We start from the raw sequence: 22,249 nt of genomic DNA on the forward strand, positions 1-22,249 counted from the left end.
CTTCTGCTTTTGATTTGTTCTGAAGTGACACAATGATATAGAAATGGGTGGATCCCATAAAACACAACCATTTCAGCTCAGATGTCAGTTATAATCATTTAAAAAATCTGTTTTTTTTTTTTTTTTTTTGTTTGTTTGTTTGTTTTTTTAGAAAAATAATTTTAGGATTATTAAGATAACATTTACAGTTATACACATTTTAGCCATAAATTCTCAAAGCATTCAGACATTTAATGTTTTTTAGTTCAGGTTCTAAAAATAAAAAAAAATATTTTTTGCATAAAGAAAATAATTTTGACAGTTATATTGACATTATATTATTTTAATGACAATTTAAACACAATTTTGGAATAAATTCTCAAAGCACCCAGCATTTGTTTATTTATTTGCTTATTTAGTTTTTCATTTTATATTTTATTTACAGTAATAATTCTCTTAGGTTCTAAAAAATAGAAATAATATTAAATTAATTGATAAATTAAATGATAAAATTAATTTTAGGATCTTTAAAAAAACACATTATAATAATATTTTAATGACAAACACATTGTTGTCATATATTTTGAAAGCATCCAGACAGTTTTATTTTTATTTATTTATTTATTTATTTTTTACAGTAACACTTCTCTAAGGGTCTAAAAAAATAGAAAATATGTTTTGCATAAAGAAAATGCATTTTTAGGATCATTAAGATAACATTAGGATATTATTTAAATCACAATTACAGATATTTTTACCATAATTCCTCAAAGCATCCAGATATTTTATGTTTTTCAGTTCAGGTTCTAAAAATAAAAAAATAAAAAAACGTTTTTACATAAAGAAAATAATTTTCTACAATCATTAAGATAACATTATATTTTTTTTAATGACAATTAAACCAAATTTTGGAATAAATTCTCAAAGCACCCTGTGTTTGTTTATTTATTTATTCAATTTTTATTTATTTACAGTAATAATTCCCCTAGGATCGAAAAAATAGAAATGATGTATAAAATGAATTTTAGGATCTTCAAAAAAAGCATTATGATATTTTAATGACAAACATATAATATATTTGCCATATATTTTGAAAGCATCCAGACATATTTATTTATTTATTATTTTACCGTAATACTTATCTAAGGGTCTAAAAAAAAATAAATATATTTTGCATAAAGAAAATACATTTTTAGGATCATTTAGATAACATTATGATATTATTTTAATCACAATTACAGATATTTTTACTATACTTTCTCAAAGCATCCAGACATTTTATGTTTTTTACTTCGGGTTCTAAAAATAAAAAAATAGTTTTTGCATAAAGAAAATCATTTTCTACAGTCATTAAGATAACATTATATTATTTTAATGACAATTAAACACAATTTTGGAATAAATTCTAAAAGCACCCAGTGTTTGTTTATTTATTAAATTTGTATTTATTTACAGTAACAGTTCTCTTAGGTTCTAAAAAATAGAAATTATATATAAAATTAATTTTAGGATCTTTAAAAAAAAACCATGATATTATTTTCATGTCAAACACATTTTTGCCATATATTTTGAAAGCATCCAGACATTTTTATTTATTTATTTATTTATTACAGTAACACTTATCTAGGGGTCTAAAAAAATAAAAAATATATTTTGCATAAAGAAATACATTTTTAGGACCATAAGATAACATTATGATATTTTTGTAATCACAATTAAACACATTTTTGCCATAATTTCATTTTATGTTTTTTAATTCTTTTTTTCAACTGTAATATTTCACTACAGTTGTGAAGAAATAAATATTGAATTTTGCGTTAAGAAACTAAATTTGTAGGATCATTAAGATCATTATATTATTTTATTTGAATCGCAAACACATTTTTGCCATAATTTCTCAAAGCATGCAAACATTTTACGTTTTTTATTTCTTTTTTCAACAGTAATATTTTACTACAGTTCTAAAAAATAAATATTATATTTTACATAAAAAACAAATAGTTTGTAAGATCATTAAGTAACATTATGATATTATTATAATAACATTTAAACACATTTTCCATTGGGAAAGCGCTGTTTTTGATTTATTTTGAATTGACGGGCATCAAGATTTATTTGACTTTAATTAAAAAAAGAAAGAAATAAAAGTCAAATAAATCCTGATGCCTGTCAATTTAAAATGGTTTAGTTTAAGATGGTTTACACACATTAATACTGGTCAAATACAAGCAACTAAATAATAAACTAATCATCCCTTGACCCACATATGACCCACACATGCATGTTGTTTCACGCAGCAGGAACATCATGTCTTGTTCTCAGCAGATGAGCAACATCTCTGAACCGAAAACCATTATATATATTATTAAAACTGTAAAAACAACATCCGTTTGCAACTTCTTTGACTTCAACCACACTGTTTAGGTGGAGGCCTGAAATCAGTGCTGATTTGAGTCAGTGGTGTAAACGGGCTCCCCCGCCGCACACGCACACGCACACGCACACACACACTTACCTCAACGACACTCATTTAATGTCATTAGAAAGAAACGCAGCAGAGTTCAAAGAAACTGACGGCTGATTTCAGTCCAGCGTTCCCGCTGTTAGATTTACGATCTGGGGGACCAAGCGTCATAATAACCATGAAACGCCATTATTTAGTCATTACAAATATTGCGTTTTTAGAGATGTGACTTTGTTTTAGAGCAAAATGATTAGAGAGATTCAGCACTCACAGAATCTAAAATAATGCGCAAAAATGTCAACAAAAAGAAGTAATGATGTGCTAAAATGCTTTTTTTGTGTCTAAAAAGCACAATAAATCCTCCAGCGTCTGAATTTTCCAAAATATGTACAACTTTATTACAAAGATTATGTATTAACATTTTAACAAAGCTTAAAAATTTGGTATAAAAATAACACTGGTGAAAATAGTGCACAGTTCTGGTGTGCAAGAAGCATTTGGTGCCACATCCATGTTTACACAGAGTTAATAGTAGAAAAAGTCGAGCACTAAATGAATAAAGGCAGATTTAAAGCACCATCTGCATTTCGCTGGTTGAATGTCGCTGTTAATCAAACTCCTGCATGTTTAAATAGCAGACATTTGCATAGTCGACAGCATTGTAAAGCTTCCTGACTCGGTTTCTAAACTCGTATTCAGTGCAACACGTGCTAGACTGGCTGTTCCAGTTTTTTCTTTCTCAAAAGGACACTTTATGAAGAGATTGCATCGCATCATGAACACATTATTTTGGTGCATCAGAGTTTGTGCGCATCAACAGCTGAGAAGAAGGTGAATCTTCAGTTTGAGGTCTGAATGTCTGCCATTATCGTCCAATTTGACTCTTTTTCCAGTTAATCGATGTCAAATCTGCGTTTAATCTTGATTTGAGTTATAGTGCAGTTTGACATAATTATGTCAGAGGAAACCATAAATGCCGTCTGAACGATCCGTAAGCACAACCGGTCATTAACTAACCAGCGATTATTGCCCCTCAACGGCGAATTCTGGTCAAATCACAGGGTGTAAATAGCTTTTATACTGAAATATTTAATATTTCACTACATACGGTTGTCTTGTGTTAATAGCGGCTCCTGAGCTCTTAAAAAACTTCTGGGACATATTTCACTCCAAAATAATAATAATAAAAAAAAAATTAAAACTATATATGTATATATACACACACTTATAATTGTATTAATTTTAAAGGTATTTTTTTTTTATTTTATTTTCCTTACAGTAATGACAATTTAATGCCAGTGCGAAATGGTTCTAAAAACATGTATATTTTCTTAATGCAAAACATAGTAATTTTTTCATTATTTTGGTGTTAAATATGACTCTGACTTATTCTTGGAAGAATGTTTCTTTTTTTTGAATTATATTTTGCATGAAGAAAATAAAGCCTCCTTACAGAACCGTTTCAGATTTTTGCATTGTGACATCTACGCAATGCAATTTTTTAAAAATACATTTTTAGATCAGCATTAATTTGTCGTGCCCAAATATCAAAGATCATGGTGTGTATGCATTTTTATTTTGTTTAATTATTTTGCTTTTATTTATTTAATGCCAGTGTGAAAAAATCTTAAAGGTTATAAAAACAGGTATAATTTTCTTCATGTGAAACATCGTTCCATATTTACTTAATTAATTAAGCTTTTTTATTTTGATGTAAAATACAAAATATTCTTGGAAGAATGTCATTTTTTTTTTTAAAATGTGTATGATAAAAAATAAAGCCTCCTTTCAGAACCATTTTAGCATTTTTTGCATGATGACATGCAATTATTGCAATTAATTTTTTATAAATTTTTGATTCAGCATAAATGATGCAGTCCAATTATTATGAGATATATGAGTCTAAATATATAGGTATATAGTTTATTTATTTATTTTTTGCTTTTTTAATTAATGCCAGTGCGAAAATTCTTAATGGTTCTAAAAACAGGTACAATTTCCTTTATGCAAAATACAATTCCATATTTATTCATTTTTGCATTATTTTGGTGTGAAATACGACTTTGACATCTTATCTTTTAAATAAAATGTTGTATATTTTTTTTTATAAAAAAAAAAATTAATAATAAAGCCTCCTTTTCAGAACGGTTTCATATATATATATATATATATATATATATATATATATATATAGTGCGAAAAATCTTAATGGTTCTAAAAACAAGTATAATATTTGTTATGTAAAATACAATTTCATAGAAAACATTATTATTTTGAATGTGAAATATGACTTTGGCAGGTTTAGTGAGATTATTCTTGTCTTTGCCTGATGCCATTTCTGTATGTTAGTATTTGTTATTTATCTATTTTTTTTTTATTAATTTAGTAACGTCGCAGACCCGTTTCTGCCTCTCACAGTGATTTTCAGCGCTGTAGGGAAGCTCTGGAATACGATGATGAGTCTTTGTAGAAACGTGTTCATGTATATCTGTCTTTGGCCTAAAATCGCTCAGATGTGTTTGTTCACAGTCACGTCACAGTTCGGTCCGTCCGACACGAGGCACAGGGGTTTGAACACTAAAGAGGACGCGTCAGTCATTGAATGTACGTTTCACATCTTTGGTAAACACTGGAGTATTTCTCATCTCACTCGGTTCTCCGCACATCTCCGTCCAGACTTTCCTGTTGCTCATCTGCAGGTTTTTCCCCAGTTTGGTCCTTCACCTGCAGGGAAACTCGTCCCGTCCTCATCCCTCCGTCGTAAGCGTGGCTGCTGAGGGAGTTCTCCTCTTCCTCGTATTCCTCCTCCTCGTCTCTGAACTCGAGCGCCGCTCCCTCCATGCTGGAGTCGCTCAGATAGGCGCCGCTGTCCTCCAGCGCCGAAGCGGGGGCCTCGGTCCCGGCGTGCGGCTCCGTGACGGGGCTCCGGTAGGGAACGGCGTCCTCCGCGGCTCCGTCGGGGTCGCTGTCGCGGCTGCAGAAGGCGTAGCGGTGGTTCATGTGCTGCGAGTACGAGCCGGAGTGGGAGAAGCGCTTGCCGCATTTGTCGCACTGATACGGCTTCTCTCCGGAGTGCAGACGGCTGTGCTCGATCAGATGATGCTTGTGCTTGAAGGCTTTCTTACAGATCTGACACTCGTGAGGTCTCTTCCCTACAGAAGAAAACGGAGTTAGATTTCTGTCTGCTCATTTAATATGTCTCTCTGTCTGTCTGTCTGTATATACACTTAAGAACACTAGCTTTTTTATTATATATATGGGTCAAAGACGATGTCCACATCAAAAGAAATTTACAAAAGTGATTTTATGTCCATAGAAAGCACATTAAATGTAAGTAAAGTGTTTACTTTTAAGGTTTCAAATAAGATTTTGGAGAATGTCAAAATTTGGTTGAAATAATGTTACATTGTCATTCACTGTAACACATTTATGTAAAAATTCTAACAACATGCTCATTCGGACTTGTACATATTAAAATATATAAATAGTACATTTTATTGGATTTTAAATGAGTAAAAAAGTCTTACTAGAATAGTGGCAAATTTGTAAAAATGTAGAATTACAACTAATTAGTCATAAATATTTTAATATGTCATAAATTGATTTTTGTTGTAAATATGGCTGACAAGATTGTTACACTGAATGACATTTTAGTGGGTGTCTTCTGTAAATTAGGGGAAAATGTATTATATATATTTTGTGCTGATAAAAACAAAAACAAAAATTCAATTAAATTAAACAATTTTTTTTTTTTTAATTTTGAAAAAAAAATTATGCTTAAAATATTTTTTATATGTCTTTATTTATAAATAGCCCCATAAATGTATTTACATAATATTTATATAATGTTTATAATACAATATATATATATATATATATATATATATTAGATTATGAAAAAATATAATTATTATTATTTATTTATTTATTATTATTATTTATTTATTATTATTATTATTATTATTATTATTATTATTATTTATTTTTGGTTTTTAAATTATTCAATATTATTAATATCGTTATAATATTCATAAGTACATATAATATATTATTATATTTATAAATAAATATTTAAATATTATTGATAAAGATTTATATTTATATTTATATTTATAAATGAATATTATTTTAATATTATTATCATCATAAATTATATAATATATAATAATACTGTACCTGTGTGCTCATATTTATGACGCAGTAGAGAGCTGCTCTTCTGGAAGGTTTTGTCGCAGATGTCACAGGCATACAGTCCTTCCTCCGTCTTCTTCAGCCTCTTCCTCCCAGGGCCGATCTCTCCATCCATCCCATCATCCATCAGAGACAGATACTCCAGACCGCCACGATTCAGTGCTTCCGCCTGGACGAAGAGAAAAATGTAAATACCAGTTATTATTACACATGCATGCATTTCTTTTCATCTGACACTGCAAATCAAACCAATGAGGTACAAGACATTTCTCGTCATAAATGTTCTTGAATATTTTGAATATCCAGCCCGTCTGTTCTCACAGAGACCATCCGTAGTGAAAGGGTGTCATGCAGAGTGCAGATATGAGTGTGCAGGCGTGTGGAAACGGACCCGCGCTCTCTCTGCCCTTTGACATGAAGTGCAGGGAATTTCCCTGTGCGTGGCGCGTTTGTTTACAGCTCAAGCAGAGGAAATCATTCATCTTCAGAGGACAGCAGAGCACATGGATGTCGGCGCAGCAGCTGTTGCAATATGATGCGCCCTTGCATTATGTGCGTGTGTATATATATAGTAAACGGCTCATATTCTGCTTTTGTGACTAAGAGTGTAAAATCGGTTTTTCTCATTCTAATATCATTTAATTTGCTTACTAAGTACTAGCATTTCCAAAGAACTTGGAAGATTAAAGCTAAAATTGCATTAATAAACAATATAATTGATTAAAATTATTCGATTTTGAACAATTTGTAAATAGTGGTCATTGCTGATTTCATAAATAATTGGTGTTTGTTTAAATCATAAACCATAAATACAAACTTTTTATGGCTTTTAGTTAAAATAACTCTTTTTTTGAGGCAAATCTAACTCTTAATTTGATAGACATTTAAAAGTCTTTTTTTTTTCTAGGTAAATAAACCAAAAATAATACTAGTGCTCAAGGTCGTTTTCGATGTTAGATTAAATATTCTTCACTATGATGTAAAACAGAGGCTACTGGATTACAAGAATAATAATAATAATAAAAATAAAAATAAAAATAATGATTGTTAAAGATAATGAAAATTAAAAAATAATGATTAAGTTAATAATGACTACATGTTCCTCCCCAACTTCCTGTTTCAACAGGAAATATATCTACACAGGACAGGAAACTATGTTTATCGAGCTGTTACATTTGTTTACACATAGAACACATTATTCTATAATGGATTTCATATTTTTATTTCAATATTTTAGAATACATTTTTTTTGTTATTATGAATATATCATTTATTGTACATTCTTTTTTACATATTTAGAATATCTTTTATAATGACTATCATATTTTTATAATTATATGTAAAATACATTACTGTTATAATGAATATCCTTTTAGTTTTTCATTTTCTATGATATATATTTTGATTATTTTTTGTTATAATAAATATAATATTTTTATTTTTGTATCTTATTGCACATATTTAAAATACACTTTTGCAAGAATATTTTCATTTTTATATTTTCTTTCACATATTTAAAATACATTTTTTCAATAACGAATATCAAATATTTATTTTTACATTTTATTATACATATTTACAATAAATTTTTGTTATTATGAATGTCATATTGTCATTTTATTTAACATATTTAGAAGACATTTTTGTTATAATTAATATATTTTTATCTTTATATTTCATTATACATATTTACAATACTTTTTATGATGAATATCATATTTTTATATTTCATTATACACATTTGGATCACATTCTTGTTATAAATATAAATTTATATTTTATTATACATATTTATAATAAACATCATATTTTTATATATTTTTTATAAATATTTAGAACACCTTTTATAATAAATGTCATTTTTATTTGTATTTTTTACTATAAATATGCAGAATGCATTTTTGTTATAATGAATATCATATTTGTTGCAGTGTTGCCAAGTCCACAGTTTTTCCGCGGAATTGGGCAACTTTTGAGAAGCATTTGGGCGGGTTTTGTTGTGAAAACCTGGCAACCCTGATTCGCAGTATGTTTTGGTGTGTTTGCTCTTACCATGAATGAATGTCTTTCGTGTTGTATTCTCTTCAGCACTGATTCTGACTCCGCCTCCACCATATACGCCACAGGAGACAGGAAGCCCGGACTGGGCGCGGGTGGCGTGAGAGGAAGCGACGTCAGACCGTTGTGTCCCAGACCGGCAGGGATCATGTGATTGAAGAGCGGGAAGCTGCTGAACACTGTGTTGCTGAACAGCGGTGATGCTGCGTAGGCCCCGCCCACCTGCTGCTGAGTGGGCGGAGTCAGTCTCTTGAACACGCTCTCTCCGTCGCGCCTCTCGTGATGCGGCGAGTAGCCGTTACACGCCGGATTGCGTGGTGTGACGGAGACCGAATGCGCTTTAGGAATAGACAAGTCTAAAGGTTCGCTCTGGATGTGGTTCGGTTGCCGTGGCGACGTGTTGATCGACAGGTCCAGGCCGGGAGGAGAGCCGAAGCGCGAGCCAATCAGATGCTGGCGTTCGGGTAAAGCGGGCGACGTCGGTTTTCTGGGACTGATGCTTTCTTCGCTCGGCCAGTGTTTATCCTGCGACAGCTGCGCGGGTGTCGGAAGAGGCACGAGGATTTGCTGCGGCACAGAGTGCCAGGACGCGCGCTGCGGCGACGACAGATCTCTATAGGGGGCGTTATTGGTTGTGGGCGACGTCTGGGCGTCGTACGGTCGAGAGAAGTTTTCGCTTTTCACTTGTTTTTCGTCTCCCACTTCTCTCCGCAGCATCTCCTGCAGCAGGTGTTCGAATTTGCTGCGCGAATGCAGGAGCGGCAGAAGCGTGGTGCCCTTAAACACGCCCGTCCTCAGCGCCAGATCCTCCGCCGGGTCCCACGACGCCCGGCTCAGGACGGGAACGGCCGACTCCAGCTGAAACTGAGCCAGCGGCCCGTACGGAGACCCCTTCCCTCGGCTGCCGTTCCTCCCGCCGACAGCGGGGGGCGACGTGGGCGACGGGAAGAGGTACGCGGGATGGGCGTGGCCGTTATAATGAGATCCGTTTCCTGCCGTACCGCCGCTCAGGCACTTCTTACTGCTGAGGTGGGAGCTGTAGGAGCCCGAGTGACTGAAACGCTTCTTACAGTTCTGGCATTCGTACGGCTTCTCACCTGCACAGGAGAAACCGAAGACAAGGAGGAGAAATTGAGAAATTGAAGGAGAAATTGAAGATGACTTTGACATAAGGTGTATTTTTATTCTTATGCATGTAGTTGTTTGTCATCATTTATTTTTAGCTTTAATTAGCATCATAATGGTTGTAGTTGTAGATTTAGATATAGAGTGCATATAAAGATGATTTTTTTAAAGAAATGTTCAGTTCCTATGGAAGCCAAATTCTGCCACACGGAGAAAAAAAAATTATGCCATAATTTTGAAAAAGCCATAATTATGAGATTAAAAGTTGAAATTCTGACACAAAGTTTAATTATGTCTTAAAAGAAAAAAAAAAAACTGACAACAAATGTATGTCATAATTTTGACTTTATCCCATAATTAAAACTTTTTGTCATATTTACGATTTGCAAAAGCATGTTTGTGTGGCTTAGAATCTCATAATTTAAACTTTTAATGTCATACTTCTTACTTTTATGTCATAATTAGTATTTACCAAAGAATGACTGTTTTCCTAACTTTTTTTCTTATGTGGCAGAAATGGAATTCCACACGTCACTCTAAATTCATATGATTTGTTTTATTTGAACTATTTATTACCTTAATATTTTTATTTCTATTAATATTTTATTTTATTATGACAGTAAATTTGATCCCCTAAAATGAAATAAATAAATAATAAAAAAAATACACCTAAATTAAAAATAAACAAGAAAAGCATTTGTGTCATTACTGTCATTACTTTAAAAATAACAACATTTTTGGACATATATATATATATATATATATATATATATTTTTTTTTATTTTTAAAGTAATGAAAATAACCCAAATTTTTTACTATTACTACATTAACATTTTTTTTTTCTTTTTTTCTTTTTTTTAGGAAATTAGGGTAGTTTTAATTACTTAAAAAAAAATCCCACTATAATAATGAGACTTTAGTAGATAAATGTGCTTAATTGCCTAAAAAAAATGTCACGGCAGAGAAATCCTTAAAGTTCTAAAAATACGCTTTATTTTATTTAACTATACTTAACTTTATTTTATGTACAATATAATTTAGGGTAAAATATGACTTGGGGCTTTACTGGTGATATTCCTTTTGCAAATTTTGCAATCATTTGCTTTATTCACTAAAGTGCAGCTCTCTTACCGCTGTGAATGCGCAGGTGTTCTTTGAGGTGATGCTTGTATTTAAAGGCCTTTCCACACTGATTACACTTGAACTTCCTGTTCTCCATACCGGGCTCAGACATGGAGTTCTGGAACAGATGTGAAACAATGAGCACGTGTTTCTGTATTGGTGTGGTTTGTTACGCACGCGTCTGATGTCAGTACCTTCTCGTGAGTCTGGCTGTGGAGGGTTAAGTGCCGCTCCATCTGAGCGCGGTACGGCGTACTGTATCCACACAGAGGACACACGCTGTCCCCTCCATCCCTGTCCTGACAGAACTTCATATGTTCCCGCAGAGACGCGTCACGCCGGTACGTCCGCTGGCAGTATGGACACGTCTGAACGTCCGTCTGCGGGGCGTCAGGGTTTAAGATTCCACCGTCTGCATAGACGCAAGAGAACAGAGTCATTTTTAGTTTTGGGGATCAAAATTCCATCAAAATTCAGTTTTTCATTAGAAAGAAAGAATTCAAACAGCTTTGGACCCTGGTAAAAAAGTATAGTTCAAGTCTATTAACATATTTACTGACATATCACTCGAGAATTACTGATAAGAAATTTTAATTAAACTTTATTCGGAGTACTACTTGTGCACAATGCACATTTCTTAAGCCTAAAATATGTTTTAATGTCACTATTGCATGATCTTTAAATAATATCAGTCTTTAAACGCAAATATTTAAAGAGTACCTAAAGTATACTTGCAATAGTTCCACTTTAGCACAATCAGACATACTTAAGTATATCTTTAGTTGGACTTCCACACAATTAAAGTGCATTAAGTACAAAATTACTTGTTCCAATTTAGCAGACTTTAAATATACTAGTTTAGTATACTAAAAGTACTACTGTAGGATATTTTTATTAAGTACAGAAATGTAAATTTGTAGTATACTTAGCATAAAATAAATCTATTTTAAATATATTTTAGTATATTTATTTTTCACCAGGGGAACAACATCCCAGGGAACAAATAAAATTAAAATAAATAAAAACATTGAACATTGTTATGAAATGTTTCTAAAACATCTGGTTTTCTTCTGATGATTGTAACATTATTTAAATGCTACAAAAATTATTCTTTGATGACGACATTCTACTAATGTTACTTTTACCCAAATGTAACATTATTTGAATGATTTTTTTAGTAAGAACATTAAACATGTCTGGGTTGCTTGTTGTGATTGTTACATTGTTTAAAAGTAACAAAAATGTTTCAGTTACATCAGTTTTCAAGAGAGTTCCACATCTAATCCTCATTTCATATGCAAAGATGTCAGCCAATCATAGCAGTGGGCGTTTACATTAAAGTCTCAAAGCAGACACACCCCTTCCAACAGACTATTTATATTTAAATGACCATTTATATCTAAATTGTAACTGTTTTTGATGAAAAAAAAAATACAAAGATTATAACTGCACCTCAGGAAACAAAATAATTGTAAAAATTAATGAATTTCATGAAAAGCTCTACTAGTTGACCTTTGCCCTCAGGTGACTCGTGTTCTCCTGGTGACCAGCAGACGGGCGACATGTCGCCGTGTCTGACGTCTAAGTGGTACGAGCTGACGGATCCGTTGCGTTGTTGCGTGTGAATCGGGCTGAGCAGATGCGACACTTTCCTTAGCTGCACCACAGAGTCATAATGCGGAGCACCGTCCATCACACCAGTGCCAGTCTGACCTGAAAGAGACACATGTCTCAACATTATCATCACGCTACTGGATTACATTACCAGAACAAACATCAATGTTGACATCGTAATAACTTTTAAACACAAGTCATACTGAAGTTTGAAAACATTTTTGCCTGGATGAAAACATTAAATGCCTTAAAAAACTAATTACCCCCCCCCCCCCAACACACACACACAAAAAGAAAAATTGTTGTTTTTAAAAAAAATAGTAAAAATAAATTATTTTTAAAGTAAAAACAGTAATGACATTTTTTTGTACACATACTGTAAATAACAAATTTGTTACTTATAACTGTTGTTCAGCTAATATAATGTATATTTAAATTTAAAACAGAAGTTAATCATTTTAAATGTACTTTTAAAATGTTTTAAATATATTTAAATACCTATTTTTAAATATTACTTAAATGTACTATTCTTAATGATATTTTGAATATTTTGGGGGCAATATTATGCCATAAATAAATACTTTTATTTAGTCCAATGTCAATTCATGTTTTATTTCATTTGACCTTTACATCAAGCCAGGGTTTAAAGTAACATGTTTGCATGCTTATATTAGCATATTTATGTTAAAAAAAATCAAGCAAGTTAATTTATATAGTTATATAGTTCATATATTTTTTTACATTTAAATTATATATATATATTATATTTTTTATATTTAAAATAAGCATGACAATCACAACAGATGCATAAAACATAAAAACAGTAAAAGCAAAAATTAAAAACTGATTAACTGATTTCAACTAATATCTTTTCTAGGCTGGCGTGCTTTAGTCTATAATAAAATATAAAAATGAGTAATTGTAAACAAAATTTGTCTGGCTATAAACAAGTAAATGCTGTTTGACTTTTCTGTTTACATCACAGTTATCAGTTTCCTTAAATCAGCCAGTTGTCATTCGTTTAGATCAGAGATGCTGTTATTGCGATTCTCGTTAACGAAATATGAAGGATGCTTCAGCATGAAGAGAAAATGGCTCGAACGTTGCCGAAATCCTCCCTCGAAACCAATAAGACTAAAATACAAGCAGAAGCGCGCGAGGAGGGATGCCAGCGCTGCGCTGCGACGCAGGACGAGCTCTCAAATGTTTGCAGATGTTGGCATGGGCTTTCCAGCTCTCTCATGTGGCCGTGGAAGAGTCCGCGCGCCTCAGCGCCGTAAATAGTCTGTTGTAGGCGAACCCTGCGTGTTTGATCTCCGTCGAACAAAAGGGAAACGCTCACACGCTCGGTTTTGATTTCAGAGGAAGACTGTCACCTCGTTTGATGTGAGGAAACATTACGAGGCCTGATGAGCGCAGCACTTTTGCCTGAAAACGCTTTCTCAGAGAGTCAGACTCATTACATTCAGGATGATAATTACTCTTAAACGCGTCATGTCTGTATTGTGTGAGGCAGACACGAATGTGGGCCGCTCACTCATCTTTGGCACACTTTCAGAACTTCCTGATCACATCTGATAAGTTCAAGTTAAAATGCAGAATTCTAAGTAGTACAGACCCGTTCATTACTGAGAAAAAATGCTAAAAATGGGTTTTAATGTCACTTCAGGTTGCTCAGAATGAAATCCCAGCATACTACTTACTAAGTACTGCACGCTACGTATGCATACTGCAATTTTCTAAAAATAACCTGTGAAACACAACATGACCTCAATATGAGAATAGCATCCGGTCGTTATTAATGTACATTAATTCTTATTCTTCATTTAAAATTTTAGTATTTAGTATGGGCCAGTTCTAGGGGGGGAATAAAAGGGTTTAAATGTCACTTCAGGGTACTTTGTTCAGAATGCAATGCTATACACCCTTCCAAGGGTCACAAAAACACTAACGCTAATGTCACTTTAGGTCACTTCAGGCTATTCAGAATGAAAATCCTAGCATACTACTTACTAAATACTCCACACTAAATATGCATACTGCTATTTTCTAACCAAAACATATATGTAAGCAAACAAAAACGGTATGCAGTATGCAACACTTCCTGACAGTAGAATGCTAGGTCACATGACCTCAACATTTTATTTTTAACTTTTGTACTTAGTATAGACCAGATCAACAATGAGAAAAACACCATGTTGTTAAAAATAAATAAATAAATAAATACTTTTTTTTTTATTTTTCATCATTTATTCATCAATTTATTAATGGATATTTCAAGTTGAAATTCAAAAACTTGTTTTTAATGTCACTTCAGGCTGTTCAGAATGAAATCCCAGCATACTACTTACTAAATACCGCACAATGAGTATGCATACTGCTATTTTCTAAAAAAAAAACCAAAAAAAAAAAACTAATGTCACTTTAGGTCACTTCAGGCAGTTCAGAAAGAAATCCTAGCATACTACTTACTAAATTCTGCACACTAAGTATGCATACTGCTGAAAAATGAGAGTAGCATCTTGTCATCATCATTAAACAATTTTTATTGTGCATTTATAATTTGCTGTTTTAAAACACTTAAAAAAACACTAGGTTTTAATGTCACTTTAAGCCCCTTTGTTCAGAATGCAATCCCAGCATACTACTTACTAAATACTGCAAACTAGGAATGCATACTGCTATTTTCTAACCAAAACACAATATGTGAAACAGTATGCAGTATGCAACACTCTCAGACAGCAGTATGCTACATTGTTTTCATGACCTCAACATTTTATTTTAAATTTTAATACTTAATATGGACTCGTTCAAGGGTGAGAAAAACACTTAACATTACTCTTAAATAAACAAATACATACATACATAGTATGCTTGTATTTTATTTTTTTTAAACTCTTTTTTTAGTATGCTGCATTGTTGCCATCCCATATATATATATATATATATATATATGATGGCTGGATGCTCTTTCATGTTGAGGTCATGTGACAACAATGTAGCATACTACAATGGTGACTGGATGAAGTGTACTTCATACAGCATCTTTGTTTAAACTGTTCTTGATGTTTCATTATAGGTTCTTTAGATCTTTTATTCTGGAATATAAAAAGTTCAAAGGATTCTCCTGTAAAAGCCTGTTTTGGTTTTAATTGGAGTCTTTATTTTGAGTTATTTTGCGTGAGGTTCCTGTCGTCGAGAGGCGGGAGTGACTTACCGTGTTCGGGGTCTGCGGCCGTGATTTTCAGCGGAGTGGTTTCGGTGTCGGCCCAGCTCTCCGCACACTGGACAGGACTGCCGGGCTCCGTGCCCTCGCTGGGCGTCAGACTGACTTTATCCTGAGCATCTCTGCTGTCCAGAACCTCCATCCCCCAAACGCTGCCCTCATCCTCACCTTCAGAGCCCAGACAGCGCTCCACCTCACCTGAGAAAACACAGCATTGGCAATGACTTCACAATAATAATAATTAAAAAGAAGTTGATCATGCTTGACCTAATGGATGACATTTATAAGTGTTGCCATGGTATTTATCAATTTACATATTAATTTATTAACTGTTCAATATCTAATTTGTCTAATGTGAAAGCAGTGATTTTACAATTAATAAAAACTGCATTGCAAAAATAGCTCGGAAATTGATCACACTTGACCTAATTAATAGTGTTTCTACAGTATTAATCAATTTATATATTCATTTATTAACTCTAGTTAATTTTATTATCTCTGCTCAATATTTAATTACATCTAATGTGAAAGCACTGATCTTGCAATAAACAAAAAATACATAAAACATGCATAGAAAAAAAATGCATTGCAAAAATGCCTCGAAAAATGGACTAAACTTGATCTAATTAATGCTATTCTCACATTTATGAGTGTAAATCCTGCATTTTTAATTTTTGCATGTAGTAGAGACCCATTCAAGTGTGAGAAAAGGACTTTCATTTACTGTTCATGCAGTCCTAGAATGCTACTTACTGAATACTGCATACTAAGTATGCATACTACTACTATTTTCTCACTTTCTCTCTCTTCTCTCTCTATATGTGACCCTGGACCACAAAATTAGTCATAAGGGTCAATTTTTCCAAATTGAGATTTATACATCATCTGAAAGCTGAATATATAAGATTTCCACTGATGCATGGTTTGTTGTGATAGGACAATATTTGGCAGAGATACAACAATTTGAAACTCTGGAATCTGAGGGTGCAAAAAAATCTAAATATTGTGAAAATCACCTTTGAAGTTGTGCAAATGAAGTTCTTAACAATGCATATTACTAATCAAAAATTAAGTTTTCATAAATTTACAGTAGGAATTTTACTAAATATCTTCTTCGAACATGATCTTTACTTAATATCCTAAAGATTTTTGGCATAAAACAAAAATCAATAATTTTGACCGACACAATGTATTTTTGGCTATTGCTGCAAATATACCCCAGCGACTTAAGACTGGTTTTGTGGTCCAGGATCACATATATGAAACGGTATGTGGTGGCCACAGTATTTATTTATCATTTTATTAATTTACACATCCATTTATTATTCTGAAAAAAAAAAAATCACATTATAAAATATTATAATGTGATCCCTCCACAACATAAAAAGTGTTGCAGGAATTTAATATAAGCTGACTAACAGTTTTAACCTTAAATGTCAGCCAAAAGTTTAAGATTAAGATCTTGTGAAAAAAAAAAGTTAACATTAAAAGGAATAGATGAAAAAGCAAGACAAGTGTGAAGTTCTCAGAAAGCCCGAGTGCATGTGTGCAACATGTTTTTAAAGCAAACGAGTGAAAATTAAAATTTATGTCAGTAGCAATGTGAATGCAAAGGCTTTTTAAATGAATCTTGTAGCATCTGATATAAGAATTAATCCTCACGCACACACACACACACACACACAGATGTGTGTTTAATGTTTGAATTTTTATTCGGCCTAATCGCTTAAATCTTGTAAAAAGTCACAAATGTGCAACATGAAGTTGATTAAACAGAGAACAGGCTGTGATTTACATCAGCTGGCTTTTATACATTTATAAATACACTTGAATGGATTGGCAGCCGCAGACTCACGGCATTATAATTTTCCCAAATGGGAATTGGGGTGTGCAGTATTTTTGGGTGAGGAGCGCATGAGAAAATGAAGGCCTGAAAGCTGTTAGGACGGCAGATAGTTTTATTTAGACTGCGAGCGAACGCAACAGGCGCTTTTTCTTTGTTTCAGAGTTCACTTGGCCTGACGTGACGTGTTTGTTTAATACGTACCCCGTGTAACCTATTTTGTCTTTTTATGTATTCATCAAGAAACATATGACTGCGCATATCTGTGGGCGAAGCGGAATCGAGAGCGAGCGCTTTCACATCGTGAAACTGGACATTATTCGTCATGCTGGCCTAATTACTGGAGAAATCATACACTAGTAATATGACATTTAATCAATGCACTTTCACTATGAATCATCATTTAATTTGATCTGTTTTTTATGTTCACACCACACTGTTCACAAGCTCTAAACAGGTTTAGAAACACTCATTTTTATTAGCACTATTTTTTGTTTACCATTAACAGCAGTAAATACAACACAGTTACATCACAAATATGCTAACGAATCACCTTTTGCATTGATGCAACTGTATTCATAATTACATTAGAAAAAAACAGTAAATCCATAGATTTCACGTGAAATATTGCAGATTTGTGTAATATTCTGGTTTTGTTGCACTACTAATATTGTTGCACTTTTAATCTTTTAATATTTTTCTTAATTTGTAGGTTTTTTGCATGTCTGCTAAATGAATAAAAGTAAATATAAACTAGTTAATTAATGCAAATGAAATATTTGTTGGCACTTGTGTAAAAGTGTTATGAGCTCAACTTTTAAATGCACTCAAATCTAAAATAAATAACACTGGCATTTATTAATAAATATTTTTGATCATCAGATCAGTGCTACACTGTTCACAAGCTCTAAACAGGTTTAAAATGCTCATTTTTATCAGCAGTATTTCTGTTTCCTATAAACGGCAGTAAAAGCAACACAATAACATCACAAAAACATTACTTTTGCAGTGTTTTTGTGATGCAACTGTGTTCACAGGCTCTCACGAAAATAAAAATGCACGTAAAATTGTTGATTTCTACCATCCTGGTTTTGTTGCACCACAAATATGGTTGCTTTTTTATCATGAATATCCTTCATTTGTAAGTTTCTTTGCATGTCTGCTAAATTAATTAATGCAAATCCAAAAGACTTGGTTAATGCAAATTAAATTTTTGCTGGCACTGGTAAAAGCACTTTTAAGTGCACTTGAGTGTAAAAATAGCAGTGGCATTAAAACAGTTGTGGGCGATCTTTCATCATTCTGACGCTGAAGTATGCGAGTTTATTAGCGTCTCTAATCAGTTGGTACAGCCGGGCAGGAAGCTACAGTTTCAATTCGACTGTAATGGAACAAACAATGCATCGCTGACGCATGCAGGAGTGTGTGTGTGTGTGTGTGTGTGTGTGTGTGCGTGAAGACCCACTGCTGCTCACGTATGAGTAATACACCTCTGCTCAATGTACACGTGCTGTTCCCACCGGTGCTGTGCAAACATACACACACACACATACACACACACACTCCTGCACCCGTACTGCATATTATGACCAGGGCCTTTTCAGTTATGACTGTGCAAAACAGGGGCGATCAAACCATCAGCACAGATGAGTGTTACAGCTTTCATTTCACATGGAAAAACATATTTTATGAGTGCTATCGATCTATCTATCTATTTATCAATCTACACCATCACTTGAAGGTCTGAATTTGTTTCTCATGATCTTAAAACTTGCTGATTTAACACTTCTGGTTAAATTAGTTTAGTAGATATTTTTGTGTTTGTGTGTGGTTTTTTTACATTTATATTTTATTAAAGTGTGTATGTATACACAAACACATTATAATATGTGTACACACATATTTTATATGCAAATACAAAACTGTATCTGCTAAACTAAAGTGAGTCAGCCAAGAGAGAGAGAGATTAACAACACTTTTTTTCTTTTTCTAAGTATGAAATGTGACCATATTGTCATGCAGTGAAGCTGAAGCATCATGTGTTCATCACACACATTTTTCTTCATTTCTAGTGTTCAAATGCATCCCATGATGCACCTGTCCAGCGTTCAGACCTGAAATCTAAAAAACGAAGTTGCTCGACTCCAACCACCAATGTTACTTTTGCATTACAATTTCGCATTACTCCCAGAAAAAGTAACTAATTACGTTACTTAGTTGCTTTTTATTGAAAGTAATGTGTTGTTACTTTTGCGGGGGGTTTTTTTAGATCGGGGCAGGGCTTGCTTCTTTGTTTTTAATATAAAACAATTCTAATGTAAAAGCCCTTTTACACCAAAAGTGAAATGAATTCACCTGAAAGAAAAGTACATTTATGCAGGAGATCAGCCATAAAAAAATGAGGCACAAATGTAAGTAATTTTTGCTTATTATTATATTATATATTATATGGTTGAATTGCATCATCGAAGGTCAGCAGGAAAGACACCGGTTAATAAAATGGGACTAAATACATAAGGGATATTTGTTTTATTTAACATATTTAATTATTGCAGGGTTGTGTCATATTCTGAGTTTACATGTCACTATTTTTATTCATTTTTAGGAATACTGAATCTGTTTTTTGTGAGTGAGATGAATTAATGCATGTTCACATTTAGTCTAGAATACAGTAACATCATGTTTACTCCCGATTTCCCGACAGGAGGCTTGTCAATCAATGAATGGGGAAAAAAGTAACTGGCGTTACTTATTTGAAAAAGTAACTTATTTGAGAATGCTTTTGTATTTTTAGATTTTTTTTTAGCTCACCTGTCTAATCTATGTCCGAAGGCTTTTTTCAATGCATTAACGTTGCGTATCTTTAATAAGCGATCAAGATGAGCGGACGGAGTCTCTGGGGTTTCCCTGTAAGCGCAGCAGGGGTCGCGAGCGCACAGAACCGGGTCTGGTCCGCATTACGGTGTAATTTGCTGTAGCAGTGAGTGACAGCGGCCTGCCTCATCACGCAGGATGGCTCATATTATCTCTCTGCGTTCAAGCACATTCTTCACTCAGGCTTTTATTTCACTCATAAATCTCTGTTGAGACGCAGGGGGCCGCAGCTCGAGAGAGAGAGAGAGAGAGAGAGAGAGAGTCGGTAAAACACGGATCAGATGATGCTTTAATGGCAGACAGCATGGAAATTAGACTGTTTTGTTATCAGCATCACATGAACTGTGACATAATAATTACAGCAAAACATTTAAACATTTTTTAAACGTTAAATGGTTTAAAAACAGACTTTTGCAGTTATTTATTTTTTTCTTTAGTCCAACTTTGCTCTTTCTTTTTAAACGATGTTTATATTTTGTGTTCTAATTATGAAGTAGGAAAATTGCTTTTTTTCGTCTCTCATTTGATTTTACTAAACGATTAAATTAGATCTAAACACTAATACAAAAAAATTCCAAAAATCTGACTCACGTTGCAAAGATTCCAAAGTTAAGTAACGAATATTTGCCGCCATTACAAGACAAGCCTGCAGCATCAACATATTCAACTGGAAAACCCTAATGTCGATATATTCTGGGTGTTTCGCTCATCTCAGGAAACAGTTCAGTTAATGTGCGAACTTGAAGCGTTTACTTTTCCTTTTTAAAAGTGTGGGGTAAATTGTGGTTACACTGAGGTAAAAACATCAAACGGGAATTGGAAATGAACAGCAGTAGGAGTCGCAGTGTTGTGTCATGGTGGATGGAGGTGTTTCAAAACTTTCGTTTCTTGCCAACACAAAATCCACTATGACACATGCTATTTATCATTCCACACTCATTTACCACTACCTGACCTACAAAATGCATTACTCGGCATTAATTTATGAGTAGGAAAGCACGCTTTAAAACACAAAATGCCACATGTCAGAAGGAAGCGGCACGGTGTGTCATTTTGGCTTGTTGCAACTTACTAGAACGCACAGCTAGTTTAAAAGGTCAACTTGCAGATATTGTGATGAGCAACAAGAGCTTTGCCACAAAGGTCACAAAAACCACATTCAGCTTTACCTTCGACGAGGTCACGTGTGCCACGGTCCGTGATTAGTATCCTTTCAGCGAACATCCAACAATTCCAATGTCTCGAAGTTGTTCGACAACACGCCGTCAATTATCTGACTCGGCTATTTTCACACTATGACAATGAGTCACAGGCGCACCACATCACAGCTACAACACCTCCCACGGCTCTACACCATACCTCACACTAGACAGACGTCACCGGCACGCTCACGGCGCCCTCCGTTTGGAGCAGGGGTCAACCCTGGACAGAAGAGCCAACGCGCAGCTCACGATCATAGTTGCTGTTTGCATCAGCTCCTGTCCCCGTGCGATTCTCATAAGTCACGCAGGAGGTCAGTCATCTCACAAACGCTCTGATAAGCTCTGATAAGAGAGCGCTTCCTCAGCTGAACACATGCAGGTGCCCGACCAGCAGCCTGACAAGCATCACCTTCTCTCAGTGTGTGTCACCAGCAGAGTGTGTGGGTCGACTGATGTCGTTGCTCACTGGTTGATCTTTCACAGCTCTGAATGGAGAGTCCAGTGTGTTTCATTTAAGAACTGTGTCGGTGTGTGGGGAGAAAGAACAGTA

General features: G+C 33.8%; 1 protein-coding gene across 5 annotated transcripts in view; it reads right to left on the minus strand.

Annotated features, from left to right (window-relative positions):
* Positions 1 to 2,813: 2,813 nt before the first annotated feature.
* LOC127167332 (zinc finger E-box-binding homeobox 1) overlaps positions 2,814 to 22,249 on the minus strand; it is a 35,161-nt gene continuing 15,725 nt past the window's right edge. For 2 of the 5 annotated variants that reach the window (XM_051113312.1, XM_051113318.1), the window contains exons 2-8: positions 15,772 to 15,978; positions 12,453 to 12,653; positions 11,135 to 11,352; positions 10,950 to 11,058; positions 8,687 to 9,789; positions 6,620 to 6,803; positions 2,814 to 5,595 (exon numbers count right to left, since the gene is read on the minus strand). In XM_051113312.1, coding sequence (XP_050969269.1) covers positions 5,090 to 5,595; positions 6,620 to 6,803; positions 8,687 to 9,789; positions 10,950 to 11,058; positions 11,135 to 11,352; positions 12,453 to 12,653; positions 15,772 to 15,978 — 2,528 coding nt within the window. In that variant the 3' untranslated portion in view covers positions 2,814 to 5,089. The other 3 variants (XM_051113316.1, XM_051113317.1, XM_051113315.1) reach the window with 3 other exon arrangements.

This window comes from Labeo rohita, chromosome 6 (genome assembly GCF_022985175.1).
Source record: "Labeo rohita strain BAU-BD-2019 chromosome 6, IGBB_LRoh.1.0, whole genome shotgun sequence".
Classification (NCBI taxonomy): domain Eukaryota; kingdom Metazoa; phylum Chordata; class Actinopteri; order Cypriniformes; family Cyprinidae; genus Labeo; species Labeo rohita.